Source organism: Andrographis paniculata, unplaced genomic scaffold (genome assembly GCF_009805555.1).
Source record: "Andrographis paniculata isolate CXL003 unplaced genomic scaffold, ASM980555v1 Contig83END, whole genome shotgun sequence".
NCBI classification, from domain to species: Eukaryota; Viridiplantae; Streptophyta; class Magnoliopsida; order Lamiales; family Acanthaceae; genus Andrographis; species Andrographis paniculata.
This window is the reverse complement of record NW_026137621.1, coordinates 3884816-3897992: the sequence shown is the minus strand read 5'-3', so window position 1 is coordinate 3897992 and position 13177 is coordinate 3884816. Positions and strand designations below refer to the sequence as shown.

The 13177-nt window shown below is 34.7% G+C and overlaps 2 protein-coding genes across 2 annotated transcripts; one reads left to right on the top strand and one right to left on the bottom strand.

The window, feature by feature from the left end:
• Positions 1 to 992: 992 nt before the first annotated feature.
• Positions 993 to 8027, top strand: LOC127241660 (transcription factor BIM1). The gene is made up of 11 exons (XM_051260812.1): positions 993 to 1322; positions 1536 to 1858; positions 1961 to 2044; positions 4945 to 5316; positions 5397 to 5490; positions 5630 to 5760; positions 5851 to 5959; positions 6836 to 7001; positions 7090 to 7355; positions 7454 to 7568; positions 7660 to 8027. Exons 2-11 carry the CDS (start codon positions 1834 to 1836, stop codon positions 7735 to 7737), a joined length of 1440 nt encoding a protein of 479 aa, XP_051116769.1. The 5' UTR covers positions 993 to 1322; positions 1536 to 1833; the 3' UTR covers positions 7738 to 8027.
• Positions 8028 to 8656: 629 nt separating this feature from the next.
• LOC127241659 (rhamnogalacturonan I rhamnosyltransferase 1-like) lies at positions 8657 to 12809 on the bottom strand. The gene is made up of 8 exons (XM_051260811.1): positions 11938 to 12809; positions 11559 to 11626; positions 11362 to 11450; positions 11119 to 11284; positions 10729 to 11018; positions 10226 to 10430; positions 9989 to 10146; positions 8657 to 9469 (listed from the first exon to the last, which is right to left on the bottom strand). The coding sequence occupies exons 1-8, from the start codon at positions 12287 to 12289 to the stop codon at positions 9220 to 9222; spliced, it is 1578 nt and encodes a 525-aa protein (XP_051116768.1). The 5' UTR covers positions 12290 to 12809; the 3' UTR covers positions 8657 to 9219.
• Between the last annotated feature and the right edge of the window lie 368 nt (positions 12810 to 13177).

Genomic DNA, 13177 nt, shown 5'->3' with positions numbered 1-13177 from the left:
GTTTAGAGATTCCTAATCTCAGGCATTAATTAATCAAGTTTAAGGATATTTTCTATATCTTTGAATTTTACTTTATTTTTGTTGAAAAATTACATCAACAGACTGATTGTTACATAAGATATATTTTGAAAAACATATAAGAGAATTAACGATGTGAGATTATTATTTTTTCTTAGAGAAATTAAATGTGTAAGTATTTGTGATATATTTGTGAATAAGTATAATATTGAAATATATAAATTATTGTGAATATAAAAATTTCTTTTACTAAAAAAATAAGCATATATGTGGGATGAAAGAAGTGTATTACTGTCTTGCCTCCGTCCATAAATATAGTCTTAATTAGGTTGGACACGAGATTTAAAGAATATTGATATTATATTGATAGTTGGTAAAAAGTATGGATAAGAGATGTTTTTTCTCTTGTGTGTATTAGTGTAAAAAGTAGCGGCAGTTATGTAATAAAAATGAAAAAATAGGGTAGTTTTACGGTGATATGGTTATTTTTATGGAAATAAAACTATTGTTTTAGAATGAATAAAAATGATAAATAAGACTATTGTATTAGGACGGAGAGAGTATTATTATTATTTTTTTAATATGTTTATTGATATTTTTATATCTTTTTAAAGTACAATTACTTGTAAAAAAAAAAATTATAAAAATTTAGGAGTATCTGATATAATACTATAAAAATTTAAAAAATAAACAAAGCCCAAAAATAGAATAAAAAAACATTGAATTATGGGATGATTAAATGGGCGCAGATTCCCACGAGATTTAGGTTTCAGTTAAATAAATAAACAGTATTAATCGGGATCGCCAAAAATCTCAAAAATTATTTTTTTAATAATTAACAAAATTATATTCCATCAGGGTGAGCAGGCAAACGCCGTCTACACCGCCGCAACGCCGTTAACCAACGGCGTTATTCCGTAACGGAGACAAACGAACCCACCATTCATATTTACTTATTCGGCAATACGAAAACGAAGAACAAACCACTGTACGTATCTCTCTCTTTCTCTCTCTATACATATATATATGTATGTATGTGTATGTGATGTAGTTGTAGAAGAGAAAGGAGAGTTTTGGTGCAACTAAGTGGAGAGAGAAATCCAGATATACTCAATTTTGATCTCTGTGTGGTCTCTGCAGCAAATTTTGTGTGAGTTTGGATGTTTATGATTGTTTTGGGTGATTTTGGAAATCGTGTTGATTGCAGAAGGGCCTACCATCAGTCCCGCGGAAGTCACTGTTAGGATCACTTCAATTTCACGCTTCCGTGGGTGGTTCTGAAGAATCTGGAGCTGAATTATGCAGTATGCATCTAAATTGTGATGATACAGTGCGCGCATATATACATATATATGTTTTTTTCTTTCTGCTCCGACTTTTATTGGATTTTGGATCTTCCTTGCCTTTTTCTGTTTTTATCAACTTCTTCGAGAATTAAGTCGATCGTGAAGTCGAGAGAATTTTGTTTGAGATTCCAGTTGAATTTCGCCTAATTTCAATTGAATTTCGACTTGCAGATTTGGTGAGGAAGTTGTAGAAGGTGGAGTTGATTTTGATGATTTGAAAGTGTTCGCACTGCGCGGTTGAGCGAGTTGTTAGAACAACTGAAAATCAGCATAAATCTCAAATTACCTTTGTTGTGTTGGTGAAGAATCTGCGGCTAATGCGCCTCCGATCTTCGTATTTGGAGGCAGATCTGATTCGGAGCTCAATTCCTCAAACCTTCTATTTCCATCACCAAAAGTTTTCCAGAATTCAATTTGATTAGGAATTTGGTAATTCTGCGGATTGAAAATCGAAATCGTGGAGATCTTCATGGAGTTGCCTTTTGGAACCGAAGGTAATTGAAATCACGAACATCGTCACGCGTATTCTCACCATATACCGTACCAAAATTGCAGAAGAGCTAAATATTTCACTCGAATCGTATGAACTTGAACAGGTAGAAAGGCTACCCATGATTTTCTCTCACTGCACTCATCATCATCCGCACATGTCGTCCAGCAAGATCCAGCACCACCACAAGGTACATACATGTGTTCCATTATTCTCCTTTCATGCATTAAACCACTTTTCATGTCAGATTATTCTCTTTTCTATTTTTGTTTTTTCTTAACAAATTAGAGGAGGTGCGCACAACTTTCATTGATTATACCCAAACCTGAATTCTGAAGAAACTCCTAAATTCCAAATTTCTTCAAACCTCATCAGATCAGGCACATAAATTAACGAAAACAATCACCAATTTCGATCTTAGTACTATTGAAACTGACGAAATTACCGATAACTGATATGCAGCCACACAAAATGCACTCTACGTTTTCGTAAATAGATTGGTCGATTATTTGCAAGTGTCGAAAAAGTTAACTAACATTAATACACCATTACGTCGTTATGATTGATTTGATTTTGACATATTTGCAGACAAAAACTTGCATAATTAAATTTAACTGTACTGTACACGCCTTGACATCGAATTAACCCTTCCCTTAAATTTTAAGGTTGTTATTACTACTTGAATGAAATAGGCAAATAGCAAATAGATAAAATAAAATAAAATAAAATAAAATAAAATTGTGTGAGATTAAGGTAAGATATATTATTGGAACTTATTAGGAATTTCACCTTAACCTAATATATGTAGCGTTTAAATAATGAAAAAAAATAAAACAAATGAATCTAACTTGATTCAATTAGTAATGTAGTCAGATTCAAATCTGCAAATTAATTTAGAATTTTGTGTTCTTCAAATCTACGAAAAAATATCTTTTGATAGAGTTTTTGTCGTTATTTTTACTATCAGATATGAAAAATAATGAATATTTTGTATGAATTGGGATCACAATCATTCTTTATTATTTATTGACTTTATCACATAATTAATAATTTATAGAGTTTTTGTACATAAAAGGTCCTGCACTTAGTAAATATATTTAAATCTAATAAATTTATAAATTTAGCTGATAATCAAATAATTATATTTAACCTGTATGGTGGGGTTGGGATGGGTAATTTTTGCATGATTGTTTTGTGGTGGGGAAGGGAAATATCCCACGAGTTGGCGCAGTTAATATACCCGTGACTGTGACTGTGACTGTAACCGTGACCTCATCGATCGGCGTATGTTAAATCTGGCCTTTGTCTTTGAGGGTGGGCCATGGGATGGATAGGCTGACATTGCTAAATCCCAAAAGAGAGAGGTTAGAACCTAGCTAGCACGCGAGGACATCGCATGACCCTTTTCGTCATTTCACTCACCTTTTCCTTTTTGAAAATGGTTGTACGTCCTCACCTCTATGGGGAAAGGGTAGTCTTTAAATAGAAATAGCTGTTAACTACGATTAGGCATCACCTTAATCTAATTAACTTAACAAGGGTTTTGCTAAAAATAAATATTTCCTCAGTCTGTATTTGTTATGCTAATATTTTAATATAAAAATAAAATGGATAAAAATAAAATGAAAGTATTATGAAAATTTATTAAAGAATTAAAAAGTATATATATGTAAGTAGAAAAATAGTAAAAAATTAATTGTTCACTGAAAAGAAAATTAGTGTAAACATTCCGATGGAGTGAATATCTTGGGTGACATTGTCAGATTTTTGAAGATTTATTTGATGTAGTCAGCAGAAATATTTAACTATATATTAAGCTAATGTGATTTAGGCTAGACCCTTTGGTTAAATTGGTCGACATTTGAGATTGAGTGTTGTTGTCTTGGTGGTTTCTTGATCTATCCCATCAGGTGAATAAATCTATGAACTGTATTTGTATTTATTTTTATTTTTATTTTTTGGAATTTCTATTGAGTTGTCTGCAGATTAGATCAATTTAACTGCTGTGGAATCCCAATAACGTTAACTTTAGGTGGTGGGAATTTAACAGTGTGACTGTGATATAATATTGTTATAGCATATCTGTGTATCAGCAATATTGTCCAGAGCTGTAGTGATTGCATCATTTAGTTCATGAATAATGTTATTTTAGCATAATACACTCGTCGATAGCTATTGCAAATTTTCACATTATAAAAAAATAAATAAATAATAATATTAGTTTAGCGAGGGAAGGAGAATCAATGATCAATTGTGACCTTACTTTCATTGGTTGAATTTAAAGCAGTTGAAAACTATTCTTACTTTTTGAAGAAAAAAAAAAATGCTTGGCGACCTCATTAGCGGTTCAGCAACTTCCAACAAACTCATTGGACTTATAATTATACTTTAATAGAAAGAAAGCGTGATGAAGAAGGGAGAGTGAGACTAGGAACCGCCACTATCATTTGATTTTTGTACATGTTGTCGTTTGAAAAGTGAAAACTATACTATTTGTTATATAAAACAAATACATAGATTATTGAAAGACAACATATAATACAATCAACTTAACTGGTTGTCTGTCTTTTGTATTGAAATCAATAATAGTATATATTGATAACGTGTTATTAGTTTATATATACTAACATTATAGTATTATATTAGCATTGAAATCAATAATAGTATATATTGTTCACGTGTTATTAGTTTATATATACTAACATTATAGTATTATATTAGCAATTAAATTGATAGGAGTATATATTGTTTGAACTATTGTCATATGTTTTTAATTCATATACTTTATTTTCACTATATCAGCGTATAGATTGTATTGCTTATTTATTTAAAATTATATGTATTGGCTATCAATAATTTATCTATCTGTGTAAGTACTAGACTTTCTTTTAAGAGAATTTTGAGAGTTTTAAAAATATAAATATAGTAAAATATTATTATTTAGATATATGATATTTTTTAAAATATATATATATTTGATGTGATATTTTTAAAAAACAAATTTAAAAATTTGTTGAGCAAACAAAACCTGTAACAACCTCCAGGCAGAATCTGAGTTCTTTTCTGTTGCTGTTTTATGTTGAATGGCAGGTGCCTACCTGAAAACTCACGACTTCTTACAACCACTAGAAAGAGTTGGGAAGAATCAAACAACAAGAGAAGAAAACAGAGGTGCAATACCTGCTGTGGAAAAGCTGCCGCCGGCGGTGGAGCACATTCTTCCCGGCGGCATTGGGACATACAGCATCTGTTACATCAATCAAAGGCCTGCTGCTTTAAAGCCAGAGAGGAGCTTATTTACAAACACACAGCCACAGGCGAGCAGCACTGCCGCCAAGAACGATGAAATCGAAAAAAACTCAAATTGCAGTTCTTACCCGGCGAGTGGCTTCTCACTCATGTGGGACGAATCTGCGGGAAAGACAGGGAAGGAGAATATAGCAGAAAGACATCCCCTGCAAGGTAAATATAACAAGTGATATGTTGTAATAAATGTCGGATTTTTATGTCTGAACTGTGTTGGAACAATTTGCTGAATGCAGGGGATGGCCAATGTCCGCCATTGATGAAGAATAGCAGATCGTCTTCCAATCACAATGCTGTCAATGAATCCTTCAGCTCTTTCTCATCCTCTCAGTCAGTTGGCTTTTTTCTCTTAATTTGTTACTGTCATTCAAATCTATTCTTAGATTTCTTTTTTGGTTAATCCTCTCAGTTCGTAGTTTGTTGGTTTTTTCTCACTTTCCTTTTTTTATTATCATCTAAATGATTTTAGGCATTCGACATATCAAAAGGGGCAATGTTTCATGGATATGATTGCATCCAGCAACAATGACCACGACGACGATGAAGAAGAAGAAGATGATGAGTTCCTCATCAAGAAAGAGTCTTCACCTCACCCAAAAGGTCCTATGCTCTCCCCCTTCATTAAAACTTCTTTCACTGTATTCCACATTATATATACACTCACTGCTTATAATATCGATCTTTCGACAGGTAATTTGTCCGTAAAAGTTGAAGCAAAAGCAACCGAGCAGAAACCAAACACGCCGCGCTCCAAACACTCGGCCACAGAGCAACGTAGGCGGAGTAAAATCAATGACAGGCAAGTCCAAAATTTCATAACTAACATGCATTATGTTGCATAAAGTATTAGTATATCCTGTCAAATTCTATTTGATATGTTGGCTGCATCTAGGGGTGGGCAAAAAAATCGAATTGAATGGCCGAACACTGCATTGAATTGAATTGAATTTTTTGTTAATCGAACAAATTCGATTCGAATACAATACTGTATATTTGATATTTGTTCGATTCAGTGCTGTGCGGTTCGATTTCGATTTTTTATATATTTTTTTTTCAGTTAACCGAATCTATTTATATTATTATATCTTAAAATTTAGATTAATAATTATATTCGGTTCAGTTTCGATTCGACGTATTTCAAATATTTGCAAATATTTTTATTTTATTGGAATTTAATTATTTTTTAATGTATTTTTTTAATTTCGATTATTTGCAAATATTTTTTATTAACCAAAAATTCAATTAGAACATGATTTGCAATTTCGGGTATTTATTCAGTTCGATTCGAATATCAAATACCTGCATATTTGTAAATACTCAAAACCATGCCAACCCCTAGTTGCATTAGTAGATCTTGTATAATGAAATCAATTATAGTATATGCTATATGAGCTAGTGTTATGTGTTGTATTTATATTATATAAACATATAACTTGTCCTGATTATTTATACATAATGAGTTGTCGATATATCTTACAAATGCATATATATATATATATAAGGCTTTTTTGGTTCCAACCTGAATTAGACAAACTCAATTAAGTAGAAACACAGAAAAAATTCACTTCAGAAACTAGTATGCTTCCTAACAAGTGATTCATGCATACGAAAATCGCCCGAATAACGCATTATTTCGACTATAATCTAAGTCAGCCTCATGTTTTGTGTCACACAGGTTTCTGAAACTAAGAGAGGTAATTCCGAACAGCGATCAAAAGCGAGACAAGGCATCGTTCTTACTAGAGGTCATCGAGTACATCCAGTTTTTACAAGAGAAAGTTACCCGATACGAAAGCTCATACCATACATGGACACAAGAACAATCAAAGATTACTGACTGGGTAAAAAATCAAGAATTACATTTACTGCAATAGGCAACAAACATGATCAAAGTAACATAATTAACTCGAACATTTATCATCCATTCAGGCAGGAATTAACCAGAAGAATCGCCAAATAGCCGAAGGCCTCATCAACCAAATGCAAGGAGATAAAACCAAATGCAGCATAGTATTCCCTTCGAAGGTAGATGAGAAAAAACCCGGCACAGACACAAGCAATGCAGCACCAATTCATCCAAAGATTGCAAGTTTTTCAAAGCAAGTATCCAATGCAGAGGAAAGATTTTGCGATCGTGATCAAGAACTTAATATTGAGAGCGGGACAATCAACTTCTCGAGCATCTACTCCCAAGGGTATGAAGATCTTTCGACACAAAGAATTTGTTATAAAAATATTTTGATGATCCCATTCATCTTAGAAACTTATCTATATATATATATATATATTTTAGGTTGCTCGCGGCTCTAACACAAGCACTACGTAAGTCCGGAGTGGACTTATCGCAGGCGAGCCTGTCGGTGCAAATCAAGCTAGGAAAACGAGCGAATGCTGCGCCATCATCAAAGGTTCTGTGATTTTGCTAACCTTTTCTTTTCTTTTTTTTTGCGAAGTTTTACAATGTTATACATTTGCGATAAAAGTTCGATCATTTTACAGGAACATGATATTCCAACTGGCCATCGGGGGGTGGAGGATCCCGACGAGGGGGCGGTAAAGAAACTGAGGAGTTGGTGATGAGCAAGGGGGTACAGTACAGAGTAATACACATACTCCTCTACTATTCTTTGGTAGATTAAATTTGTTAATTAATTTGCATTCTAAGTTATGATCAATGATGCCATTTGCCTGCTTTATTGACTGTGTACATGTTATGTTATGTTTTTGTTTCAATATGCTTAATTAATTTACTTGCTGATTTCTCTGGAAATATCATATATATATATATATATATATATATTGTACCTTGATTGTGTATTATAACTAATTTATTTTGTAGTATAATAAATGTAAGGTTTTCATTGTGACTTTTGAGAAGCTATGTCCTGTTTTTGATTTTGAAGTTTTCATGTAATAAGTTGTTAAGTACTTGCATGCTAATTTTGGGGTGTTAGTGAATTACTTTCTCTGTCCCATGTTGTCGTTTCTATGTTCCACCTACTATGTCACTTTTTTTTTTTATTACACACTTTAATCTTAATTTATCTTAATCTTAATTTATAATTATTTATATTATAGAATAATTATTTTCACTAATACATTATAGAATAATTATTTTTATATTACTAGGGATAAATATGTTTTTAGCTGAAAACTATATATATATATATTTGGTGGTAGATTTTATAATTTTATAAATATCTTTATAAAAAAATAAATAATTTTATTTAAATTACACTAATATCAAAAAAAATTTATTTAAATTACAAATATATCGTTACACATATAACCAATTAATAAAATAATATTATTTTTTAATTTACTAAAAAAAGTCCAAAAAGGTACGGAAGTATATTTTATCAAAAGAATATAGATGTATTTTTTACAAGGATAGTATAAATAATTAAAAATTAAACAGAAATCCTGACGAACAATACATACATCCCTCTAATCAATTAAAACGAATAGAATGTTCATAGCTCAAAACAGCAACAGCAATTCAACAATGGATATCACACACAAAAAGAGAGCCTTCTTACAAGCAATGCATTATTCATAGAGATGATTCATTGTTAATAATCTTCACCAATAAATCTAAAAAATTGGCAGTTAAAAAAACTGATACATAATATCCAAAAAAATCAAAAACAGCTCAAATAGATCATCAACAGATTCAAGGCTAAAATTATCGAAACCGCGCAAGATCAATAGTCCAGCAATAAGAAAACTGCGCGATCGCATCACTCGCGGCGCAAAACCAGTCAATAATATATATATATATAACCCGCGCGAATGGCAACGGATGTGAATTCTATGCACAGAACGAATAATCGACTTCTGAGGGGTAAAAAAACCAACGAAGGAGCATAATCTAGTTACTGCAGTACCTCTTTTGCGCCGTTTTGTTTGAGCCCTCCTCTTTATAACCATTTATCCTTTACGGCGCCACTTTTCTTGAGGACTGTCAGGATTTAAATCCAATCCATCGATCCATCATCCGCAGCTGCAGATGATTTCATGCGCGAAACTATCCAAAATATTACAGCGGCCGTTCGATAACTAAATGGTGGTTAGTGGTTCGTACTCTTGTGGTTGCAGACATTCGTGAGGGTTGGCGTAAAAATAATCCTCTTCTTTAGGTCTATCCGGGATCACCGATCGTTTGGATGGTTTTCCCATTCGTTCGCCGTGCGCACTTTTAACTGCAGTCGAGAATTCTTCCCAAGAGAGCGATCCCGAGTTGTACTTGTCTATTAAGTCGACTAGCAGCCTTCGGTCGAGTAGAATGGTTTTTTTGTACCCGAGGAATCTGAAAACAAAAGCCGCAGCAAATGGTTATACCGAAAATGCCTAATAGTCCCTCTATCCTCCGTCCCATAAAAAGGACATTATTTGTCGTCATTGTACTTAACATTAAAAAAAAATTCCTATATTTGTATAACTTACTCCACATATACCATTGTATTTTTATTATAAAAGACTAATAGATGTATTTTTATCATTTTCTCTTACGTATTGATACAATAATTAATATTTAAATATCAACACGCAAACAAGTAGTATCTGTCTTTTCATAATAAATAATATTGATTCTTTTTAGTAATGGTACTCTCCACTAACTTAGAAAGATTCTTATATATTACTATTATTTAACTAAATTATCCCATATTTTATGGATAAAATTGTATTTCTATATTTATATTGTGCTACATTTCAAGATCTACGTGCAAAAAATAAAACTGATACATGCATATAAGACGGAGGGAGTATTTTCTTTTTTAGTCTTTTCGAAGGTGTAAACTTACGGAAAATAAAAGAAATAGCATACCTACGATGTCCCTCGACAACTTTAGCCATGTTACCATCGTACGTGGGGATAAAGATATCGCTCTCCAACGAGACGAGATAGTCGAGGGCAGCCATTTGAGACGAGTGGTTTTGGAAAAACCGCAGGTCCGATGGCTCCAACAGCGTCTCCTTCCTCACCTATCACGATAGAATCACAATAATCAGTCGACGTTAACTGGAACCTCGACATTCGATTACTCCCCTACGTATTTCTTACCAAATTTGGATAGGATGCCGTAAGTCGGGACAGTCGTCTTTGCCCACCATATATCTCTCCAGCAGCAATGTAGATTTGAATATTCCGATCGATTCCCAGCGCCTGCAATGTGAGCGACGTTTCCTCAGGCGTCAACGGACATAAACCTTCTTTTCTTTTCATGTCCGAGTCGATTATCTTCTCCTTCCACCACGGGTACGCGTATCTGCGAACAATTGAAAAGTTATTTTTCCAAAAACACATATATATATATATATGGTTCGGATTCGCAAATATTTCGATTAGGGTGTGTTCGTTTATAGCATTTCTTCAAAAATGTACTAAACATCAGATCAAACACCTGTTTTTTATTTTTTATATTACAGTAAAAATCAATTTTACATTCAAAACATTACGTCAATACCTATTTATATCACATCGTACAACTATTTCAATTCAAAAATTTTAATATTCAAATCTCAAACCAAAATCCAAACGCCCAACCAAACACACCAAGTTGCTACCTCATTCTTGTTAGCTCATCGGCTTCTTCAGCATTGCAACCCTGCGTGCATCCCGAAAACGCTAACATGTCCATTTCGTACCGTAGATGAAGCACTAAAAAAGGGCCCTTTCTCCGTAATATACTGATAACCTTTCGACCCAATTCTTCAATCTGATGAGTAAATTTCAGAGCGCTGAAGTTTACTTTGCAACGAAGCCTCTGAATTTCCTTAGGCTGGTTATTGTTTGCAAGACGGGCATCCGTTCGATTCAAATGCACGACTTTATGTTTCTGAATAAGAGGAAGAATCTGCGCCAGTAACACAAAAGAAACATAAGTAAACTCGAGAATCAGACAGATCAAATAAGCGAAACGAAACATCATTTGATCAAGGTATAAAATCGTTAACCTGATTGCGATAGTAAGAGATGTCCGACCAGCTGATAGGCGCCATTGTATAGACAATCCCGAGCTCGACTCTCCTCTTGACCCTCGGAGGAAGCTCCTTGAGTATCCGTACTTCGTCTCTCAACGATGTAATAAAATGATCCACGTCGAATATGTCTTGAAACTCACTACACAGAGTTATAACAATCCCATCAAATTTTCAGAACACTCGAATTTTCGATTCACTAATTCACATTCAGCTCACCTCGGGTCGTTCCAAAATGAGGTCTTGTCGAGTTCGGGAACTATCAACGTTACATTGAGATCTCTCGCTATGGCAACCATGTCGCATATCTACATACAAAAGATAAGTTCAGACAACTGCCTCGACGAATTTTAAACAAACAACCAATCTTAAGTTATACGAAGATCATATAATCGAGAAGAACAAAACCAACTCACCGCAGCTCGCATTTGATTAAGCCCTCCATTACACGAAACCATAAGATACCCGTTGTTCTTGTAAAACCCTACCGAAATCGCAAAAAGTTCAAACATATAATCAATTCCCAGCAGCAAAACAACACAACAAATCACATAACACAATCAACAAATGTAACACTAATCTTCTGGCTAAAAATGCATACCAAAATCGACACATTTCAAGTACTATTGTTTCCGCAAATATCATTTCTCCTCTAAAAAACATCACATTCAACAAATAATTTCCATCCAAAATAATTTCAAATCTGACGCATTCCAAAAACACTTGGGCGGAAAAACTCACAAAGCACAACCAAAACTAAACAAGGTATGAAGGTATATCAAAGCTAATCCTCACTCTTAGGCGGAAGAACTCTAACAGGAAGCTCCGGCAAGGAATGAACATCAGCAATGACGGCGGCAGCCGCGGATTCTTGCGAAAAACAAGAAGGCCAACCCTTCAATACTCGAGGCCCCCAGCTTTCACTCAAAGATGTTAACTGAACTATGCAGGTCCACAAAAGAATCGAAGTCATAGCCCTTATCAGCCACAGCTTCATCCTCGATCTCGACACCATTCCACCGCCATTGCCGAGCTTCTCTAATCTATCCCCTCCAAACGACGCCGTTTTCAGCCCCATTATTTCCCAGCGTCTCCGCCTCCTCTTATGGTTGTTGCCGCTCTCCTCACCAACCTTAGCCGCACACATCACAACCACAGCCCCATACACAATGCCGCCTTACCAAATCCCCAAATTAATTCCGGCAATTGCTGCTTTTAGGGATCCAATGCGCGATAACCGCCGACGATGAAAATGTCTTAAAGCCGTGATTCATTCATTCGAGACGAAAATCGAACGGAACCGACGCAGTAACAGCCGTAACAGAACTAAGAAGCGCTCGATCTCGATCGACCCCCGATCAAAAGTGGTTTCGAGGTTTTTGGGGGCGAAAATCAACAGAATCGTGTCTGTATCAATGAAATTCTCCGGAGATCCAGCGGATTACAGGTCGCACCGACGGCAGGAACAGAGAATGCGAGGAAATGAAGGAGGATGAGGCCGAGACAGCAAGGAAAAAGCGTGTCGGTTGGATCGAATGAAAAATGAAAACAAAATATGGATTATACACATCCGAGAGCGCGTGGATTGTGAAAATTGTGTGTGCGAACGCCGCAGAATCCGCAGAAATCGAGAAAATAACGGTGAAAAATCTAAAGAGTTACCTTGTCCCTATCCTCCCTCCTCGTTTCCGATTGGATCAATGTGAAATTGACGATGACGCGTGATTTGATTTTTATTTTTTTTTAACCCTAATCGAATGTTCATCCCCAATTCGCGATCCTCTGCAGTAAGGTCCACTTGTCATTTCTAGGAAGAGCCGTTGATCATTCGACTCGTTAGGGAAATGTGCGGCTGAGATTAGCGGAAGAGGGAGAGATAGGAGAGGTCGTTCGCAGGGGATCATTTCTGGTACAAAATTTACAGCCAATTGATGAGGGCCAGCTCAGATGGACCCCACTGGAATTATTTTATGTCAGACGTGTCAGCGACTCAACAGCTGTTGTTGGACACGTGGCGATACGAGATGATACCATA

Bases quoted from the DNA above. Each gene is read 5' to 3' on its own strand.
- LOC127241659 (XM_051260811.1), bottom strand. From the start codon at position 12,289: ATGTGTGCGGCTAAGGTTGGTGAGGAGAGCGGCAACAACCATAAGAGG. The intron at 11,285-11,361 runs GTGAGCTGAATG...AACTCTGTGTAG, and splicing joins TCATTTTGGAACGACCCGAG to TGAGTTTCAAGACATATTCG. The intron at 10,431-10,728 runs GTAGCAACTTGG...AATTGTTCGCAG, and splicing joins GATGAGCTAACAAGAATGAG to ATACGCGTACCCGTGGTGGA.
- LOC127241660 (XM_051260812.1), top strand. From the start codon at position 1,834: ATGGAGTTGCCTTTTGGAACCGAAG. The intron at 2,045-4,944 runs GTACATACATGT...GTTGAATGGCAG, and splicing joins AGATCCAGCACCACCACAAG to GTGCCTACCTGAAAACTCAC. The intron at 7,356-7,453 runs GTATGAAGATCT...TATATATTTTAG, and splicing joins TCGAGCATCTACTCCCAAGG to GTTGCTCGCGGCTCTAACAC.